This window comes from Takifugu rubripes, chromosome 1 (genome assembly GCF_901000725.2).
Source record: "Takifugu rubripes chromosome 1, fTakRub1.2, whole genome shotgun sequence".
NCBI lineage: Eukaryota > Metazoa > Chordata > Actinopteri > Tetraodontiformes > Tetraodontidae > Takifugu > Takifugu rubripes.
The window spans coordinates 17,642,379-17,663,439 of record NC_042285.1 but is presented as its reverse complement, the minus strand read 5'-3'; the positions used below and the strand labels follow the sequence as shown (position 1 = coordinate 17,663,439).

General features: G+C 41.6%; 4 protein-coding genes across 6 annotated transcripts; 1 reads left to right on the top strand and 3 right to left on the bottom strand.

Moving 5' to 3' along the window:
- Window positions 1-97: 97 nt before the first annotated feature.
- LOC105417106 (cilia- and flagella-associated protein 91-like) lies at window positions 98-4,401 on the bottom strand. The gene is made up of 14 exons (XM_029839353.1): window positions 4,336-4,401; window positions 3,640-3,797; window positions 2,693-2,868; window positions 2,426-2,603; window positions 2,037-2,194; window positions 1,769-1,933; window positions 1,635-1,675; window positions 1,453-1,563; window positions 1,298-1,369; window positions 1,070-1,216; window positions 781-1,002; window positions 559-707; window positions 383-474; window positions 98-310 (listed from the first exon to the last, which is right to left on the bottom strand). Exons 1-14 carry the CDS (start codon window positions 4,357-4,359, stop codon window positions 132-134), a joined length of 1,872 nt encoding a protein of 623 aa, XP_029695213.1. The 5' UTR covers window positions 4,360-4,401; the 3' UTR covers window positions 98-131.
- A 191-nt stretch (window positions 4,402-4,592) lies between these two features.
- Window positions 4,593-8,744, bottom strand: LOC115253368 (cilia- and flagella-associated protein 91-like). The gene is made up of 14 exons (XM_029851454.1): window positions 8,706-8,744; window positions 8,010-8,167; window positions 7,209-7,384; window positions 6,942-7,119; window positions 6,553-6,710; window positions 6,285-6,449; window positions 6,151-6,191; window positions 5,969-6,079; window positions 5,814-5,885; window positions 5,586-5,732; window positions 5,297-5,518; window positions 5,075-5,223; window positions 4,899-4,990; window positions 4,593-4,826 (listed from the first exon to the last, which is right to left on the bottom strand). The coding sequence occupies exons 1-14, from the start codon at window positions 8,727-8,729 to the stop codon at window positions 4,648-4,650; spliced, it is 1,872 nt and encodes a 623-aa protein (XP_029707314.1). The 5' UTR covers window positions 8,730-8,744; the 3' UTR covers window positions 4,593-4,647.
- Window positions 8,745-8,958: 214 nt separating this feature from the next.
- Window positions 8,959-14,952, bottom strand: LOC101068126 (cilia- and flagella-associated protein 91-like). The gene is made up of 17 exons (XM_003961761.3): window positions 14,810-14,952; window positions 14,653-14,729; window positions 13,675-13,832; window positions 12,746-12,826; window positions 12,577-12,633; window positions 11,699-11,874; window positions 11,432-11,609; window positions 11,001-11,158; window positions 10,733-10,897; window positions 10,521-10,639; window positions 10,339-10,449; window positions 10,184-10,255; window positions 9,956-10,102; window positions 9,667-9,888; window positions 9,445-9,593; window positions 9,269-9,360; window positions 8,959-9,196 (listed from the first exon to the last, which is right to left on the bottom strand). The coding sequence occupies exons 1-17, from the start codon at window positions 14,892-14,894 to the stop codon at window positions 9,018-9,020; spliced, it is 2,226 nt and encodes a 741-aa protein (XP_003961810.2). The 5' UTR covers window positions 14,895-14,952; the 3' UTR covers window positions 8,959-9,017.
- A 2,129-nt stretch (window positions 14,953-17,081) lies between these two features.
- si:ch211-214p13.9 (cell surface glycoprotein CD200 receptor 1-A) lies at window positions 17,082-20,188 on the top strand. 3 transcript variants are annotated; one of them, XM_029845694.1, is made up of 7 exons: window positions 17,082-17,447; window positions 18,140-18,211; window positions 18,526-18,834; window positions 19,019-19,282; window positions 19,394-19,487; window positions 19,561-19,603; window positions 19,679-20,188. In XM_029845694.1, exons 1-7 carry the CDS (start codon window positions 17,381-17,383, stop codon window positions 19,766-19,768), a joined length of 939 nt encoding a protein of 312 aa, XP_029701554.1. In that variant the 5' UTR covers window positions 17,082-17,380; the 3' UTR covers window positions 19,769-20,188. The 3 variants fall into 3 exon arrangements, with proteins under 3 accessions (XP_029701554.1, XP_029701563.1, XP_029701561.1); XM_029845703.1 differs by lacking the exon at window positions 18,526-18,834 and having other exon boundaries at window positions 17,084-17,447; XM_029845701.1 differs by lacking the exon at window positions 18,140-18,211 and having other exon boundaries at window positions 17,092-17,447.
- Window positions 20,189-21,061: the final 873 nt, after the last annotated feature.

Here is a 21,061-nt window from a genome sequence, read left to right as displayed (position 1 = left end):
ATTGTTACTCCTTGTTACACCGACCCTGCCACACAAACACACGCACACGCACACGCACAGAGAGGCCATAGAAACATTTAATAAACCAAGACTTTATTCTTGTCATCCTTTCATAAAGGACCATAATCCGGTCATGTCACTTCCTGCTCTTCATCCACACGGCTGATTCTCCTGTCCTGGCTGCTGGCACCTTCAGAGGGGCCGGAGAGCTGTGAGGACCCCAGACTGCCAGGATGATTCCCAGCATGTTCCACCCTCTCCTGGATGATGTCCCGAGCAGCCTGCAAATGTCTCTGCTGCCTCTGGTGCACTAAATAAAGAGACATAAGAAATGCAACAACAACAACAACAACAACAAGCATCATAATAACAATAAAGATACCTTTTTGTCTGAAGCTCATCTTCTCAATCTCTGGGATTAGGAAACTGTACACCAGCTCTGACACAATCTCCTCAGATTGAAGTCTGTTGCGGCTAATCGCACACAAGCGCAACACAATTCATGATTATTCTCATGGTCAAAGCTTGAGAATCGCTTGCTGCCAGCTGCTTTGTTACCTTTCCTCCATTGCAAAAGCAAGGTGGTTGACCTCCTGCGCCCTTCTGTGGATGTCCTCTCTGGCCCGCTGGTCGGTGGTGTTTTCTAAGGTGTCCAGGATGATGTCCTCCAAATACAAATCCACAGTTTCCTGATGGACTTGCACCACCTGCAACAAACAGGTTCTGAGCATGAATCCATATAAGCTGCACGCACGTATATACAAATCCTCAAATGCGCACTTGTCTGAAAATCTGGTCTTCTTCTCTTCGTCTGCGCTCCTCCACTTGTCTTCTTCCACTCTCCTCAGCCTCTCGCAGGCGTCGGTCTCTCTCAGCCAATAGAACCAAAGCATGAATCCTGCGCTCCTCCTGGAGACGTATCAGCTCTTTGGACAGTGTGTCCAACAGATGGTGAAGTTCTGCACCCATCGCTCCAGCCTCAGGTGTCTCTTCTTGTAAAGTCTGTCCATAGGAGAGACAGTGTTATGCCACAGATTAAAGCACTGTTCCGTGTCCAGGTGTGTCTCACCTGGTGTCTCGCTTTGTCTCTCTGTTCTTTTAGGCTCAGTACAAAGTCTCTGTCAGCTTCCTGTAACTCCTGTTCCTCTTCCTGCAGGGCGTGGACGGTCTGTAGTTCCCGGATGAGATCCATACGGTCCTCTATACCCTGTAACATCTACACAAAGCCCAGGCTGAATGTATTCATGTTTCCTCAGAGCCTGATGAACATCATTTCTGCGTGTGGACGTCACCAGACCTCACACTGGACTTTCCTTCCTCTCAGTAGCTTCTGTATGAAGATGATTGCACATTCTTCCTCTTCCTCACCCTGAACAGGGATGGAGACAGCAAACGTCTCAGCTATGAATAGACTAAGGCAACATTACTGTCTTGAATGAGACATGAGCTGACCTCTGGGGGTTCATGCACCGTGGGTGTAGCAGGACGAGGGACAGGCTTCTCTTTTTTGACCAGAAAGCGCAGGGGCTTCTCTTCCACTTGCTCTATCTCTTTCTTCAGGGCCTGTGCAACCATATCAGGTGTGTAACCAACATGGGTGATATGCATAAAGATCATATTTATCTCTTTCAAACCTTATATGTTTTCAAATTCCTTGACATAGGAGGGTGGCAACCTACGATTTAAAAATAATTCCAAGAGTAAAATGAAAAAACTGTCTTTAAGGTGACTGTATAAAAAACAAATGAATCAAATCTAAGAGTCAAACCAGAATATTCTTGTAAGTAGTGGCTCTTAATATAGTCGTTGTAGGCACTCTCGTTGGTAGAGAAGTCAGTGTGGAGCCAAGTCTCATTAGCAACAGAATGCTTAATTTCAAGCGTCAGTATCTTCTCTTTCGCTGTTTGCCTCTTTGCTTCCAGTTTTCTTAGAGCTTCAGACAATAATGGTGAAAACAGAAGTGAAAATTGGCAGTATTGCATATTGGAAATTAAAACCAAAACAGCATATGTTCATTCTAACTGTGGTTTTCTTACACCGCATGTAGTCATCGTGAATTGCTTGTTGCCTCTTCTCCTTTTCGTTTTGTATTTTAGAATATAGTTTGTTCAGTGTCTGATTGGTGGCTTTCTCCTGACTCATAACTCTCTGTTTCAGCAGGTCCACTGATACAGCGTGGCGCTCCTCATGTAACCTGGGGGACAAAAGATTCAGTTCAGTTGTTTATCCACTTGTTAGCAGAAGAAACAAGCGGTTCTTTCTATAACAAAAATCATGGTAAACAGGATGGGAGATACGGTACAATATGGTACATCCTACAATGTTTAATACCAAAAATATTCGCATCAAAATATGATTCCACATTTGAAAAATAAAACAGTAAATACAATCTAAGGTAAATATTAACATATGTGTTACCACTGACTTCTGGATTTCTGCCTCTCTGAAAGCCCAGTCTTGGGCCTCTATCTCCTCCATCATCTTTCTCCTTTTGTCCAGCTGACTGAGGTCATCCAGAGGAGGAAGTTTGGCTTCAAGGGCTCGTTTCGCCTGTTGATGCTGTATCATCTCTACTTCCCTCAGGCCCACGGGTAGACCGCTACCTATTGGACCAAAAATTATAAATGTAATTGGGATTAATAACCACTGTGGTTATCACCAATCAAACCCTGTGATGTATGGATAGATCTACCCCAAGTTAAGGTTTCCAGCTGCAGGAGCTCTGAAGGTGTTGCTCCTGGCTGCAGCACATATTCAGGGCTGTAGGGGTCTGTCTGCGCCTCACTTTCCCTGTAATCTGTCTGGACCCCTGCTTTGATACGAGGGGCTTGGTCGTCTGAACTGACTGTAGTGGAGACAATATCATCTCTGAAAGGACAAGAGGATGATTCATGTAGCAAATGAATGGCCACAACCATAAAATCAATGAATCAATGAATCAATGAATCAATGAATCAATGAATCAATCAATCAATCAACCAACCAACCAATCAATCAATCAATCAATCAATCAATCAATCCATCCATCCATCCATCCATCCATCCATCCATCCATCATCCATCCATCCATCCATCCATCCACCCATCCATCCATCCATCCATCCATCCATCCATCCATCCATCATCCATCCATCCATCCATCCATCCATCCATCCATCCATCCATCCATCCACCCATCCATCCATCCATCCATCCATCCATCATCCATCCATCCATCCATCATCCATCCATCCATCATCCATCCATCCATCCATCCATCCATCCATCCATCCATCCATCCACCCACCCTCTACCACTCCTCCCAGCTTGGCCCCATGCCAGCTGCCTTTGGGTGAGAGACACTAGTTCCATCCCATGACGGGGCCGATATATCCAGACACATCTGCTCACCCTCTCATTTGCACCTAATGTAATTTTACTGTAGCCACGTCACCTATACCACCCCCCCCCGTTGGATGCTGGGAGGGCAGTCTTAAACTCCAACCTTATTTTGTTTACATAGCACCTTTTGAACATGGAATACAATACAAAGTGAGTTACTCTGATATCTATAGCAATGATGCCAGTAGGAGTTCCATCTGTTTTAACACTTTTATGATTATGTACAAAAGTTCTCCTTCCTATAAAGACTGTGCTCACCCCTCCAGCTGCTGCAGAGCCACCATGTTCTGCTTCGTGGATCCCCGCCAGCGTCGACCAACAGACGCTGGAACTGGGTCCACAGACTCCAGCTGAAGAGTACATGTTGGGTGATGGGACGGGCTGCTGAACATGGACCTAAACTCAGCCACCCTCCTCTTAATAAATACACAAAGAAATGCTGTCAGTAAAGGTTTTCCATCAGTCCTATGAAGACTATAGTACACTGGTCATTCAATGGTCATGTGCAGGTACTCAGACGAACAGGTTAAATGCTCGATAGAAAACAATATACTACATTACAAGCAAACTACTTTTCAAATTTCTTTAAAGGTCAAATCTGCCAGAAATCAAATACAAAATGACATAATTTTTGTGCTTTTGGTCGTTGAAATGTTTGTATATCAATGAAAGTCCTAAAATGAAAGAAAAAGTGGGACACACAAATGAAGTGAGGTGGATATACACAAAGTAATGTTATATTTTTAAATATTAGTTGTTCAGTTGTTAAAGTAGCATTAAATATACCATATATCCTGTTGAAGCACATTCTTTCTACGTTTTATCAGATAGAATAAGTTTAGATGTTAGATTTACATCTGTGTAACAGGTAATATCATTATTGAGCAACATGTTTCGTGAGCCTTGGATTTCATGCAGAGGAGAATCAAGAATCTTTTGTTGAGAACACGTTACCTTGCTTTTTGTGTTTCTTTCCATAGTTGCTGGAGGTGATTGAAGTTAATCAATACCAGTAGTGAAGTACAAAGTAACAGTCTTAACATGGTAGATTGCTTTGAACAACAGCTACTTTGAGCTTTGATCAATGAAAAATGAAATGTCAAAGCTTCATTGATTGTTATTGTTACTCCTTGTTACACCGACCCTGCCACACAAACACACACACACGCACACACACACACACGCACACGCACAGAGAGGCCATAGAAACATTTAATAAACCAAGACTTTATTCTTGTCATCCTTTCATAAACGACCATAATCCGGTCATGTCACTTCCTGCTCTTCATCCACACGGCTGATTCTCCTGTCCTGGCTGCTGGCACCTTCAGAGGGGCCGGAGAGCTGTGAGGACCCCAGACTGCCAGGATGATTCCCAGCATGTTCCACCCTCTCCTGGATGATGTCCCGAGCAGCCTGCAAATGTCTCTGCTGCCTCTGGTGCACTAAATAAAGAGACATAAGAAATGCAACAACAACAACAACAACAACAAGCATCATAATAACAATAAAGATACCTTTTTGTCTGAAGCTCATCTTCTCAATCTCTGGGATTAGGAAACTGTACACCAGCTCTGACACAATCTCCTCAGATTGAAGTCTGTTGCGGCTAATCGCACACAAGCGCAACACAATTCATGATTATTCTCATGGTCAAAGCTTGAGAATCGCTTGCTGCCAGCTGCTTTGTTACCTTTCCTCCATTGCAAAAGCAAGGTGGTTGACCTCCTGCGCCCTTCTGTGGATGTCCTCTCTGGCCCGCTGGTCGGTGGTGTTTTCTAAGGTGTCCAGGATGATGTCCTCCAAATACAAATCCACAGTTTCCTGATGGACTTGCACCACCTGCAACAAACAGGTTCTGAGCATGAATCCATATAAGCTGCACGCACGTATATACAAATCCTCAAATGCGCACTTGTCTGAAAATCTGGTCTTCTTCTCTTCGTCTGCGCTCCTCCACTTGTCTTCTTCCACTCTCCTCAGCCTCTCGCAGGCGTCGGTCTCTCTCAGCCAATAGAACCAAAGCATGAATCCTGCGCTCCTCCTGGAGACGTATCAGCTCTTTGGACAGTGTGTCCAACAGATGGTGAAGTTCTGCACCCATCGCTCCAGCCTCAGGTGTCTCTTCTTGTAAAGTCTGTCCATAGGAGAGACAGTGTTATGCCACAGATTAAAGCACTGTTCCGTGTCCAGGTGTGTCTCACCTGGTGTCTCGCTTTGTCTCTCTGTTCTTTTAGGCTCAGTACAAAGTCTCTGTCAGCTTCCTGTAACTCCTGTTCCTCTTCCTGCAGGGCGTGGACGGTCTGTAGTTCCTGGATGAGATCCATACGGTCCTCTATACCCTGTAACATCTACACAAAGCCCAGGCTGAATGTATTCATGTTTCCTCAGAGCCTGATGAACATCATTTCTGCGTGTGGACGTCACCAGACCTCACACTGGACTTTCCTTCCTCTCAGTAGCTTCTGTATGAAGATGATTGCACATTCTTCCTCTTCCTCACCCTGAACAGGGATGGAGACAGCAAACGTCTCAGCTATGAATAGACTAAGGCAACATTACTGTCTTGAATGAGACATGAGCTGACCTCTGGGGGTTCATGCACCGTGGGTGTAGCAGGACGAGGGACAGGCTTCTCTTTTTTGACCAGAAAGCGCAGGGGCTTCTCTTCCACTTGCTCTATCTCTTTCTTCAGGGCCTGTGCAACCATATCAGGTGTGTAACCAACATGGGTGATATGCATAAAGATCATATTTATCTCTTTCAAACCTTATATGTTTTCAAATTCCTTGACATAGGAGGGTGGCAACCTACGATTTAAAAATAATTCCAAGAGTAAAATGAAAAAACTGTCTTTAAGGTGACTGTATAAAAAACAAATGAATCAAATCTAAGAGTCAAACCAGAATATTCTTGTAAGTAGTGGCTCTTAATATAGTCGTTGTAGGCACTCTCGTTGGTAGAGAAGTCAGTGTGGAGCCAAGTCTCATTAGCAACAGAATGCTTAATTTCAAGCGTCAGTATCTTCTCTTTCGCTGTTTGCCTCTTTGCTTCCAGTTTTCTTAGAGCTTCAGACAATAATGGTGAAAACAGAAGTGAAAATTGGCAGTATTGCATATTGGAAATTAAAACCAAAACAGCATATGTTCATTCTAACTGTGGTTTTCTTACACCGCATGTAGTCATCGTGAATTGCTTGTTGCCTCTTCTCCTTTTCGTTTTGTATTTTAGAATATAGTTTGTTCAGTGTCTGATTGGTGGCTTTCTCCTGACTCATAACTCTCTGTTTCAGCAGGTCCACTGATACAGCGTGGCGCTCCTCATGTAACCTGGTGGATAAAAGATTCAGTTCAGTTGTTTATCCACTTGTTAGCAGAAGAAACAAGCGGTTCTTTCTATAACAAAAATCATGGTAAACAGGATGGGAGATACGGTACAATATGGTACATCCTACAATGTTTAATACCAAAAATATTCGCATCAAAATATGATTCCACATTTGAAAAATAAAACAGTAAATACAATCTAAGGTAAATATTAACATATGTGTTACCACTGACTTCTGGATTTCTGCCTCTCTGAAAGCCCAGTCTTGGGCCTCTATCTCCTCCATCATCTTTCTCCTTTTGTCCAGCTGACTGAGGTCATCCAGAGGAGGAAGTTTGGCTTCAAGGGCTCGTTTCGCCTGTTGATGCTGTATCATCTCTACTTCCCTCAGGCCCACGGGTAGACCGCTACCTATTGGGCCAAAAATTATAAATGTAATTGGGATTAATAACCACTGTGGTTATCACCAATCAAACCCTGTGATGTATGGATAGATCTACCCCAAGTTAAGGTTTCCAGCTGCAGGAGCTCTGAAGGTGTTGCTCCTGGCTGCAGCACATATTCAGGGCTGTAGGGGTCTGTCTGCGCCTCACTTTCCCTGTAATCTGTCTGGACCCCTGCTTTGATACGAGGGGCTTGGTCGTCTGAACTGACTGTAGTGGAGACAATATCATCTCTGAAAAGACAAGAGGATGATTCATGTAGCAAATGAATGGCCACAACCATAAAATCAATCAATGAATCAATGAATGAATCAATGAATGAATGAATGAATGAATCAATCAACCAACCAACCAATCAATCAATCAATCAATCCATCCATCCATCCATCCATCATCCATCCATCATCCATCCATCATCCATCCATCCATCCATCCATCCATCCATCCATCCATCCATCCATCCATCCACCCATCCATCCATCCATCCATCCATCCATCCACCCACCCTCTACCACTCCTCCCAGCTTGGCCCCATGCCAGCTGCCTTTGGGTGAGAGACACTAGTTCCATCCCATGACGGGGCCGATATATCCAGACACATCTGCTCACCCTCTCATTTGCACCTAATGTAATTTTACTGTAGCCACGTCACCTATACCACCCCCCCCCGTTGGATGCTGGGAGGGCAGTCTTAAACTCCAACCTTATTTTGTTTACATAGCACCTTTTGAACATGGAATACAATACAAAGTGAGTTACTCTGATATCTATAGCAATGATGCCAGTAGGAGTTCCATCTGTTTTAACACTTTTATGATTATGTACAAAAGTTCTCCTTCCTATAAAGACTGTGCTCACCCCTCCAGCTGCTGCAGAGCCACCATGTTCTGCTTTGTGGATCCCCGCCAGCGTCGACCAACAGACGCTGGAACTGGGTCCACAGACTCCAGCTGAAGAGTACATGTTGGGTGATGGGACGGGCTGCTGAACATGGACCTAAACTCAGCCACCCTCCTCTTAATAAATACACAAAGAAATGCTGTCAGTAAAGGTTTTCCATCAGTCCTATGAAGACTATAGTACACTGTTCATTCAATGGTCATGTGCAGGTACTCAGACGAACAGGTTAAATGCTCGATAGAAAACAATATACTACATTACAAGCAAACTACTTTTCAAATTTCTTTAAAGGTCAAATCTGCCAGAAATCAAATACAAAATGACATAATTTTTGTGCTTTTGGTCGTTGAAATGTTTGTATATCAATGAAAGTCCTAAAATGAAAGAAAAAGTGGGACACACAAATGAAGTGAGGTGGATATACACAAAGTAATGTTATATTTTTAAATATTAGTTGTTCAGTTGTTAAAGTAGCATTAAATATACCATATATCCTGTTGAAGCACATTCTTACTACATTTTATCAGATAGAATAAGTTTAGATGTTAGATTTACATCTGTGTAACAGGTAATATCATTATTGAGCAACATGTTTCGTGAGCCTTGGATTTCATGCAGAGGAGAATCAAGAATCTTTTGTTGAGAACACGTTACCTTGCTTTTTGTGTTTCTTTCCATAGTTGCTGGAGGTGATTGAAGTTAATCAATACCAGTAGTGAAGTACAAAGTAACAGTCTTAATATGGTAGATTGCTTTGAACAACAGCTACTTTGAGCTTTGATCAATGAAAAATGAAATGTCAAAGCTTCATTGATTGTTATTGTTACTCCTTGTTACACCGACCCTGCCACACAAACACACACACACGCACACACACACACACGCACACGCACAGAGAGGCCATAGAAACATTTAATAAACCAAGACTTTATTCTTGTCATCCTTTCATAAACGACCATAATCCGGTCATTTCACTTCCTGCTCTTCATCCACACGGCTGATTCTCCTGTCCTGGCTGCTGGCACCTTCAGAGGGGCCGGAGAGCTGTGAGGACCCCAGACTGCCAGGATGATTCCCAGCATGTTCCACCCTCTCCTGGATGATGTCCCGAGCAGCCTGCAAATGTCTCTGCTGCCTCTGGTGCACTAAATAAAGAGACATAAGAAATGCAACAACAACAACAACAACAACAAGCATCATAATAACAATAAAGATACCTTTTTGTCTGAAGCTCATCTTCTCAATCTCTGGGATTAGGAAACTGTACACCAGCTCTGACACAATCTCCTCAGATTGAAGTCTGTTGCGGCTAATCGCACACAAGCGCAACACAATTCATGATTATTCTCATGGTCAAAGCTTGAGAATCGCTTGCTGCCAGCTGCTTTGTTACCTTTCCTCCATTGCAAAAGCAAGGCGGTTGACCTCCTGCGCCCTTCTGTGGATGTCCTCTCTGGCCCGCTGGTCGGTGGTGTTTTCTAAGGTGTCCAGGATGATGTCCTCCAAATACAAATCCACAGTTTCCTGATGGACTTGCACCACCTGCAACAAACAGGTTCTGAGCATGAATCCATATAAGCTGCACGCACGTATATACAAATCCTCAAATGCGCACTTGTCTGAAAATCTGGTCTTCTTCTCTTCGTCTGCGCTCCTCCACTTGTCTTCTTCCACTCTCCTCAGCCTCTCGCAGGCGTCGGTCTCTCTCAGCCAATAGAACCAAAGCATGAATCCTGCGCTCCTCCTGGAGACGTATCAGCTCTTTGGACAGTGTGTCCAACAGATGGTGAAGTTCTGCACCCATCGCTCCAGCCTCAGATGTCTCTTCTTGTAAAGTCTGTCCATAGGAGAGACAGTGTTATGCCACAGATTAAAGCACTGTTCCGTGTCCAGGTGTGTCTCACCTGGTGTCTCGCTTTGTCTCTCTGTTCTTTTAGGCTCAGTACAAAGTCTCTGTCAGCGTCCTGTAACTCCTGTTCCTCTTCCTGCAGGGCGTGGACGGTCTGTAGTTCCTGGATGAGATCCATACGGTCCTCTATACCCTGTAACATCTACACAAAGCCCAGGCTGAATGTATTCATGTTTCCTCAGAGCCTGATGAACATCATTTCTGCGTGTGGACGTCACCAGACCTCACACTGGACTTTCCTTCCTCTCAGTAGCTTCTGTATGAAGATGATTGCACATTCTTCCTCTTCCTCACCCTGAACAGGGATGGAGACAGCAAACGTCTCAGCTATGAATAGACTAAGGCAACATTACTGTCTTGAATGAGACATGAGCTGACCTCTGGGGGTTCATGCACCGTGGGTGTAGCAGGACGAGGGACAGGCTTCTCTTTTTTGACCAGAAAGCGCAGGGGCTTCTCTTCCACTTGCTCTATCTCTTTCTTCAGGGCCTGTGCAACCATATCAGGTGTGTAACCAACATGGGTGATATGCATAAAGATCATATTTATCTCTTTCAAACCTTATATGTTTTCAGCTTGGCTGAGACAGGGGGGTGGATTACATCTATGGTGGTTTTAAGTTTAAGTTTAGGTCTTCTCACTTGCGGTTTGAAGAGTCCTAACTCTAGCTTTTGCAAACCTACGATTTAAAAATAATTCCAAGAGTAAAATGAAAAAACTGTCTTTAAGGTGACTGTATAAAAAACAAATGAATCAAATCTAAGAGTCAAACCAGAATATTCTTGTAAGTAGTGGCTCTTAATATAGTCGTTGTAGGCACTCTCGTTGGTAGAGAAGTCAGTGTGGAGCCAAGTCTCATTAGCAACAGAATGCTTAATTTCAAGCGTCAGTATCTTCTCTTTCGCTGTTTGCCTCTTTGCTTCCAGTTTTCTTAGAGCTTCAGACAATAATGGTGAAAACAGAAGTGAAAATTGGCAGTATTGCATATTGGAAATTAAAACCAAAACAGCATATGTTCATTCTAACTGTGGTTTTCTTACACCGCATGTAGTCATCGTGAATTGCTTGTTGCCTCTTCTCCTTTTCATTTTGTATTTTAGAATATAGTTTGTTCAGTGTCTGATTGGTGGCTTTCTCCTGACTCATAACTCTCTGTTTCAGCAGGTCCACTGATACAGCGTGGCGCTCCTCATGTAACCTGGTGGATAAAAGATTCAGATTTAATTCTACTCACTTTACCAAGACCCAGTGAATGGAACAACATGATACCAACACAGGCAGTGAATATTGACCCAATGCCACATTTCTGCTCTCATCATGTTTACATTTTACATTACGATGGTAGGTGTTTAAAATATGGCACATGCTTCAATGCTGAAAACAAAAACATTGCACAGGAAACTGATTTGCTCTCTGATCATTTAAACAGCACAATAAAAACTCATATATTAAATTGTAAGTCAATACTGACTTCTGGATTTCTGCCTCTCTGAAAGCCCAGTCTTGGGCCTCCATCTCCTCCATCATCTTTCTCCTTTTGTCCAGCTGACTGAGGTCATCCAGAGGAGGAAGGGTGGCTTTCCAAGCCTGTTTAGCACGTGCACGCTGTATCATCTCTATTTCCCTCAGGCCTACGGGTAGACCACTGCCTATTGGACCAAAAATTATAAATGTAATTGGGATTAATAACCACTGTGGTTATCACCAATCAAACCCTGTGATGTATGGATAGATCTACCCCAAGTTAAAGCGGCCAGCTGCAGGAGCTCTGAAGGTGTTGCTCCTGGCTGCAGCACATATTCAGGGCTGTAGGGGTCTGTCTGCGCCTCACTTTCCCTGTAATCTGTCTGGACCCCTACTGTGACATGAGTGGGTCGGTCATCTGAACTGACTGTAGTGGAGACAATATCATCTCTGAAAAGACAAGAAAAGACAATAAGAGTCATTTAGCAAAGAAATTGCTACAACTGTAAAGTCCATCCATCCGTCCGTCCGTCCATCCAGTTTATTGCAGGGCCCCAGTAAAAACACACAACTATTCACATGCACTTTCATACCTCAGGGCAGTTTTAAATTTGCCCTGTCACATGTGCATGTTTTAAACCTTTTAGAGCACTACGGTGCCACCCTGGTATAAAAGACATTTTTTCAAAAGTGGCAACACTGTAAAACATATACAATACCAGGCTATGAAAATAGGCAAACCATTCCTGACCGATATCTCATTAAAAATAGTATAAACATATATATCTAATACATATTTCTGTGAAATTAAATGCTGTAATGTTTCTTTTAATATGCAGGGGCAGTGCAACAAAAACCCTGAAAGTTGAAGCATGAACTGGTAACATACCACAGGTTAACTGGAAAGAGGAAAGGTGCAGGCTTTTGTAAAGAGCTATTAGGCTGCAAGCGAAGCTAGTAAATATGGTGATGAGGTGGCACAGACACTCTGGAATTGTGTTTGCGTTAATGGCATGGGTCTGTCAGGCCTCTGTCCCAATTTCCAAATTTTTTAATGTGTTAACATTAAATAGAATATCTCCTCTTTATTTCAGTTGAATATATTTACTTATATAGAAAATTATTTTTGTAAATAGAATGCATTGAACTTACCCAGGCAAAGCAGAGATTCCACCTGGTGAAAGCTGCTGCTCAAAAGGAATCTGAGGGCTAGAAACATAAGCAAATTTATTAATAATTATTCTAGGAATATTTTTGGTACTACTGGCCATCATAGGGCATGAATGTGTTGCAGTCTGTGGACAGTACTACATAATCAAACCATTTGAAGTATTTCCAGCGATCAGTTCCTCTTATTTGGCACTCTTCCTTTTTCAACCATGACTGCGAATTTGGAACAACACTGTGAAAAAAATAAATGGAGCTGAAATCATGCCAAAACTGAACAACCTAACAACCATGTTTTTAAAAATGACCCATGATTCAGGAATAACAGCGAAGTTTGTAAATTCAAAACATCAACAAAGGCATTTTTCTTTGCAAATGCCAAACAGTCCTATCAAATGCATAACGATCTTCTAATAATCATGCTTGACACAAAAAACATCACATGTCTCAGAAATACAAACAAATGGATCCTACATGTTAAAAAATATTAAAATACATGTATTATAAGTACAAAAATAATGGTTATCCTTCAAAAAGAAAACAAGACAAAAATCCCGATGTTATTTGCGGTGTGATCTTTCCGCCGTGATCTGTGTTAAAGTTCATGCCAGGACAGCCTGTTTGTTGCCAGGTAACCTGAGAAAGTTGTCCTACGCAACAGCAGGTGGCGCTGTAAGTCATGCTCCAAACTGTTTTATCTGGTTTGATCAGTAGGCAACGAGTTAGCGTCATTAAAGCCACCGCCGAACCCTGAATCTCTCAGTTCTTGTAGATCAAACCCAATAAAACCTGTAAACCAGTTTAGAGCTTGGTTTAAAGTGACCTACAGCGCCTCCTACTGTTGTGTAGGCAAATAACTCAGGTTACATTAAGCCAGGCTATGTCCTAGCATTTGTGCTATTTTTTGATTCGCAAACCTACTGTGAGCACTCGTAGATCACAGGGCATCCGTAAAATACGTCGCGCTTGTTAAGGTGTCGCATGAATACAGCACAAAAATATAAAGAAATATATCAGTAATCAAATGTGTTGTGACAAGGCTTGCAGGTCGAGTTAAGGCGTTTATATGAAATGTGTGCTCACCCCGCCAGCTGCTGCAGAGCCACCATGTTCTGCTCCGTAGGGCCTCGCCACCGTCGGCCAATAAATGCTGGAACTGGGTCCACAGAGTCCAGCTGAAGCGAATATGTTGGGTGATGGGACAGGCTGCTGAACATGGACTTAAACTCAGCCACCCTCCTCTTAATAAATACACAAAGAAATGCTGTCAGTAAAGGTTTTCCATCAGTCCTGTGAAGACTATAGTACACTGGTCATTCAATGGTCATGTGCAGGTTAAATGCTCGATAGAAAACAATATACTACATTACAAGCAAACTACTTTTCAAATTTCTTTAAAGGTCAAATCTGCCAGAAATCAAATACAAAATGACATAATTTTTGTGCTTTTGGTTGTTGAAATGTTTGTATATCAATGAAAGTCCTAAAATGAAAGAAAAAGTGGGACAGCGTCCACATAAATTTAGGTTTGTCAGGAAATCATCATATAGGAATGCCATTCCTTTTGTGTGTTTTTGTCATTGAAGCAAGGTTTATGTATAAAACACAAGTAGATGTGGGGCTGTGCTGCAGGTGACCTGACAGGGAACAGTTAAGAACCTACACAGTGAAGATCTGTATGTTAGACAAGGTACTTTAATGTTGAAATGGTATAGTTGTTAAGAACTAAAGCTATAACAGGAAGGATTTAATGCCATACTTTTGAATATTTTATGTCCCAGTCATTTGATGTGCACTTCTTTCACACATTTGCTCGTTTTGAAAGAAAGCCATTTTTCAATTCACTGACTTTTACTTTACATCAGGAAAGAAAGAAGAGAGAAGAAACCTTACAACGTCACAACGAATTTGAATGTCACTATAAGTGATAGGAGTTGTTCCTTATTGAATTTGCTCGCAAAAATGTCATAAAGCTAGAACCCCCGCTTCCTACGCCGTGTCCTGTGTTAGTAACTCCACAGAGTTTGTGTTGTTTATTACATCTAAAGGACAAAGACTCACAAATCGGTCTTTGGTTGCTTGGGCCTTGAGACCGGCCCGGTAATGGTCCACCTCGGAGGAAACCGTGAAAACCGGATCTGTGGCAGGAGCACAACGTCACCCGAGGCAGTACGGCTGTCGATGAGGGGGCTTTCCCGCCTCCAACACGCACACTTACCGTACAGATAATCATAAGCGCGTTGTCGTCTAACTACTTTAGCTGTTTTCTTCGGAGGGATTTCAAGAGTTGCCGTTGTGCTCATTTTGCTTATTTTTATCGTACAGCTACATTAGGCACTTCCAGTGTGTGTCGGACTGTAACCATGGAGATCGAGTCATGGTTGGGCGATAGCACCGGATGGTGATAAAATTAGACAACACACTTAATATCGGACAAAAAACGCTTGATTTATTTATTTTGTGACTAAATGCTATATATATTCTCTGCGTGGTGTTGAAACGTCCCTCAGCGATGAAGTTAAAACGAAAATAATTTTTTGTTGTTTTGGTACAACAAGGACCTACGTTACTCGCCGTAGCTTTCGCAATGACACAGTGTTACATTAATCTAAATACAGATAAATACAGATTACATCAATCTAAATACAGATGACACTTATTAAATAAAAATAAGACATTAATGAATCCTGTGCAAAAAAACCAAAACAAAACAAAAATCCAAAAACAGAGGCAGCCCTTCAGACTTTCATTTTGTGTGTAATTGTTCATAAAACAAACAAAGACCAACAAGAATTGTGAAAATTTCAACAAAATCAACCTATTTTTACTATTTATAATGTTATTGGGCACAAGAATGGGTTAGTTTGACATTATAAGGAAGACGTGTTATCAAAAGGAAACATTGTGTGCCTATCTACATTTACACGTTGCATTCTTCCACATTAGCTTTTATTGTCTTTTTTTGGGTCATGGTTAAAATTGAAGAACACAGATAAACAGCATGAGGCATTACTTTAAACGGTAGAGTAGTGTTTTGCAATTATTGAGGAAACCTCATTTGTGTGTGCGTGTGATAGCTCGAAGTCAGCTGATAGTTTGCTGCATAAAGGGTTATGTCTAATCTTAGTGGAAAAAAACAGAATAGCAGCAAAGTAGATCGCAATTTTATCCACATCCATGAACTTCATCTGAGTATTGAAGAGAATTGTCTTTATCTTGTTACTTTGTGTTCTACCATATGTTCCTGCCTTCTCTTAGAAGTACTTTATTAGTTAGGTATGGTAGAATCTTTAGCAAGTGTAATAACGATCAGAGACATTCCTCTGACAGGATTGTTGTTTCGACAGTTGTAATCTCAGGAGACAATCTGGAGGTGTTAAACATACAACGTAAAAAGAGACAGCATTGTGGTGATGATATGCTGATTTGCATGAAGAATGTAAACTCTGATCTGGCCATCTGGGAAGACAATGGAGAAGAAGGACTGTACCAACATCGAATGGGACTGGAAGAAGAGGACGAGGTCATTCAAGCCGAGGGACTGGATTGGACTGTATGAGCATTGATAATTTGCATCTGTGTTTCCATAAAAGACTGGGCCAAGGGATAGTTAGGTTGTCAGACTTCATGCCCTGGCAATGGACTCTGTTATTGTAGGGTTATGAACTGGCCCGGAGCTCTGTAATATTTGTATCTTTACTTGGTTCTATTTGCTAAATACATTTTGAAATTGGCATTTTTCTTCTTGAAGTCTTCATTCAAAGAACACGCAGATTAGCAGTGACACACGAGAGGTATTGCATTCCAACAGTATCTATAAACTATCTCTGAACTGAGAGCTGCTGCGAGGTTAACCACAAACTCAACAAGATGCCTAATAATCAGTCATTTTAATCTGCAAACTGTGAATTGATAATGCCTGCATGCATCAACAGAATTTACCCAACCAGAAATGTGCTTGCACCATCCTAATGTGAACATGCAGTTGTTGTAGTCAACATGAGTCATACAGTATGTAATAAACTGGTTTTGCTTAATTCAGTTTTTAAATAATAATTAATTTTATTTAAAATTTTAACAAGATTAATTTTTTTTTGTAAAATAACACTCAAAACATTGCTCACAGCCAACTTTAAACTTGGCTTTCATGAGCTATTTTTCCTTATGTTTATTTTCACGTTGCTGTGATTGCAACACAGTCCAGAAACCAGTCAGTTTTGGTCAATTTAACAACCTTAAACTGGAAAACTGATGTAACATGCCTCAAGTCCTTTCTCTGGAACCAACAAAGAGAAACAACAAACTATTTTAAGCAGCGTGGTCAAAAATGCCTTCGTATCCACCTTATGTAACAGCTTACAGAATAAGCACGACATCACTCATGGAGAAGTGTGTGCAGTAAAAGTCAGCACCTCTTTAAAATAATGTCTCAGCTCGTCGCATTAAAAGTCTAGTATATACGATTAGATCCTCCGTTTCACAAACTGAGAAAGAGTGGGATCATGTGACAAACAGGAAAGGAAACTGGTGTCTTGAGATGTCAGCCCTCGTCATCCTGTGTGGCTGAAAAAGGCAGTCTGTTTGCGTGAGGAGTAATAGGAAGGACAGAAAGCACTGTTCATTCCACGTCTCAGTTAAAACACACAAGTCAACTAGGTGAAGTGGCGTTAGGGGCACACGGTGGAAGACAGTGCTGAGATTCATGTGGCTGCCAGTTGCTTCCAGGACAGAGACTTAATGTTAATGTGCTGCGATAGCCGTCACGTAGAGGACCTGAGGACACCGGACCATGGATGTGAAGTGGATTTTGGCTGCATTTCTTCCCTTGTTGACAGAAGTGCTCAGTACAGAAAAAGGTTTGTATATCGGCACTTTTGAGCTCTTTGTTTCACTTTAGTTATTGAGACTTTTAGGAACTTTTAAAGAGTAGATGAAAGTGAGAGATGGTCATGGAGCTGTAACTATTACCTTGCCGCAGTATGACTCAGTACAAACAGTCAATGGAAAGAACATCGTAGTGGAGGAAAATGTTCGACTCACGTGTAGAAAAAGAGAGTTAGGGTTAGGGTTAGGGTTAGGGTCAGGGTTAGGGTTAGGGTTAGGGTTAGGGTCAGGGTTAGGGTTAGGGTCAGGGTTAGGGTCAGGGTTAGGGTCAGGGTCAGGGTCAGGGTCAGGGTTAGGGTCAGGGTCAGGGTCAGGGTTAGGGTCAGGGTCAGGGTCAGGGTCAGGGTCAGGGTCAGGGTTAGGGTTAGGGGCTATTGCCCATCAGATTGGAGGCTACATTTGATGAGATTTCAGACACTGACGTACTTTGAGTCCACTGTGGTTACAAACCTTTAATTTCTGTGGTTGTGCCTTATTGTGGCTGACAGCCACCCAATCATTCACAACAACAACAAGCTGGCTGTGCTGTTTTCAAGCCTGTGAGATTTACAGCATGTGAATATTTAATAAATCACTCTCTTTGTGGCTCCTCTGACTCAACTTTTGACCTGCAGTTTGCCGCCTTCCAACTAAAACCATGTTTTACTAATCTTTTCCATCCCAGCACCTTTGTCTGGCTTAGGGACTAATCAAAGCAGTGCAGTGGCTTACACCTCTCCTCCTCCTTTCCAGTATGGCAAGTACAGCTTTATATTAATGAATTAGCGATACTTAGAACACAACATTGTTCCTTTCAAAGAACCCAAAGAAAAATTTGTTTTTTAACTCCAAATTGTTTAAACTCCTAAAAGTATGCACTTGAATTCTGGATGTATGACTGTTTTTCTATGAATAATTGCTATGTTGGTTATCTTAACCATGAAAGGTGGCACTAACATAATGTGATTCTACTGTGTCCTGGGGTATTTTCTGCGCTTTCCTGCATTCATGCCGGATTTTCTGCAAAGCTTTATCATATCAGAGTAATGTCATTATTCTGTCTTTTTTCAGTCAGAAATGCAACTTTCAATTTGGGGAGTGATGTTAATTTGACCTGCAGTAACCGGACGTGGAATACGATCATGTTTGTTGTCTGGAACATCAACCTGACAAACCCCCCAAAACTCTGTAGAATTGCCTTTGACTTTGTGAGACCACTTGTGGACACCTGCAGGGATGGAAAATCACTCCATAACACATCCAGAGGACAATCGTATCTGCACATCCCAAACCTGTCAAATGATGACGTGGGAATTTATAAATGTGAGTCTGTTTATACAGGAGGAAATGAAGTTCACATGATCAACATGGATATTACAGGTAAGAATTAAACTAGGGTGGCATTTTGAATCTGTTATCAATAAAAATAGACCTACAAAGGCTCGGCCCACATTGAGGTTGGAGTAGAAGTTGCTTATTCTTCCCTGCAAACTGCATTTTATCCATAATTCTATTGCATTTGATAAAAAAAAAGAGTTGTGTTAATTTATCATTGTTGGCTCAGTTCCTCCCAGTTTATCAGCATGGTTGGAGTCTGAGGGTGAGAAGATGGTGGCAGTGTGCCGGGCTGAAAGAGCAAAACCTGCTGCCAACATCAGCTGGAGTCAAGCAGGAAGCATCGTGGAGACACTGCTGGAAGATGGTGGATTTTTCAGCGTGGAGAGTCGTCTAGAGCTCCTCGAGGGGGCAGACACAGAAAACCTGACCTGCGTTATCGACCACCCGTACTGGAGAGATCAGCAGATCCTGCAGCCAGCACTCAAAAGAGGTAAAATCTCCAGCAGAAGCAATTGCATGATTTGGGATATGTATTTACCCCTTTATAGCTGGGCTAGTAATATTTTGCTGCAGCTCATTGATGAATCTACTCTGACTGCAGGAAGGATTCCATGGATCACTATCATCACTATAGTGTCAGTCTTTGTTTTGTTGGGAGGAGTTTTATTTTATGTACAGAAGAAAGTGGTTATGCGGTAAGTAATCCTTTTGGATCAGACAGTAACCTGCATGCTCACGCGTCTGTCTGAACCATTGAATGTTTTTCAGATATTATCAGCAGTCTGATGGCTCAGAGACTAAAACTGCACCTGTAGGTATCTTTCACACCAGTTCATCTGTTGTGTGGTGCTTGTTGTGTGAGATCAGTGTGATTTTTACTTTTCAGACAGAGGAAATGGAAGAAGTGGAGCCTTACGCCAGCTATGTTCAACGTGTGAACTCTCTATATAACTCATCTGCAGTCATGTTCACATAACAGCTTAAAAAAAGTGTAAATCACACACGCAATTTCCATGCTGCATGACATTTGGTGAGCAGCAGAAGGCTGTGAAACGTAAGCATGTTTTTGGAAAAACAAAATCCTTTAAGGTTAATTCTCTTCAAAGACTCTAGAACAGGGGTATACCAAATATGTTTATCGCTCATGTTTGGATCTGGTGGAACAAAAGCGAAAGACCCACTAATAAGGGAATGGCTGGACTGAGAGGCCATAATATTAGAAGAGCCACATGAAGTTTACATAGGCATTTTTAGGTTGAATTTATATACTAATGACAGTGACGCTGATGTTTGTTCTTATTGCACATATTTATAGATTATTGTACATATATGCTGATGATAAATTAATAAATGAAAATAATTCAGAAGTGACATTGCCCCTGTATTGGGCAATAAATCTTTGTTGTTTTATTAAATGTACATTAAAATGATCTGATCTATGATTTTTTGATTGTTTCTTCTAATGGAAACCCATTAAAAAACACTTGGACTCCAGAAAGGGATTGAATGTTCACATATTAGCACAGATACATAAAATACTGACGTTGACTTAATATCTGATGCTATAAACTCTCCAGAGGTTTGATTGGATAGTTATTCGTAGTACACATGCTGTGTGGGACAAAGTGTAATCTGTCAAAATGACTCATAAATTCCAGTAAACTTCCTCAGAAATGAAGTGACATATGAAAATGAAACTTTGAATGCACGAAGGGCTTTGCTGCTATCTATCGATAGAAAGCATGCACTGCTGGATTGTACGTCTCCTGAGCTCATTATTTAAACATTACTAATTAAAAACACAACCTATTTTTAGATTTACAACTGTGGATTTGATTAAAGAAATATTAGGATAATAAAACAATAACACACAGCTTAAAAATTTGATTTCAAAATGGAGAAAACAAAATAAACCAAGTATTGATTCTCTGTTGACCTTAGTCAAGACACGTCCTTCACCTTTCAGGTAAACCTCAGCAGCTTTCTTTTTAACCATGTGTGAATCCGCACAATAATTTCAAGTTAACTTAATATTCCATTTGACCTCTCTGTGGCCTTTTCATGCATCATAAAGCTATTCTGATTATTGTAATTAACATACATATTTATCATATTTGGATATGAAATAAAATTTAAAAAAAACAACCTAGATATAATGATACAGAAAAAACAGAGATATGTGCAAAAACAGATGCATGGATCGGTATGAAAATCTAATCTTTTTAAATCTCTGGAGGAAATGTGAGCAAGTAAGGTCTCAGCAGGAAGT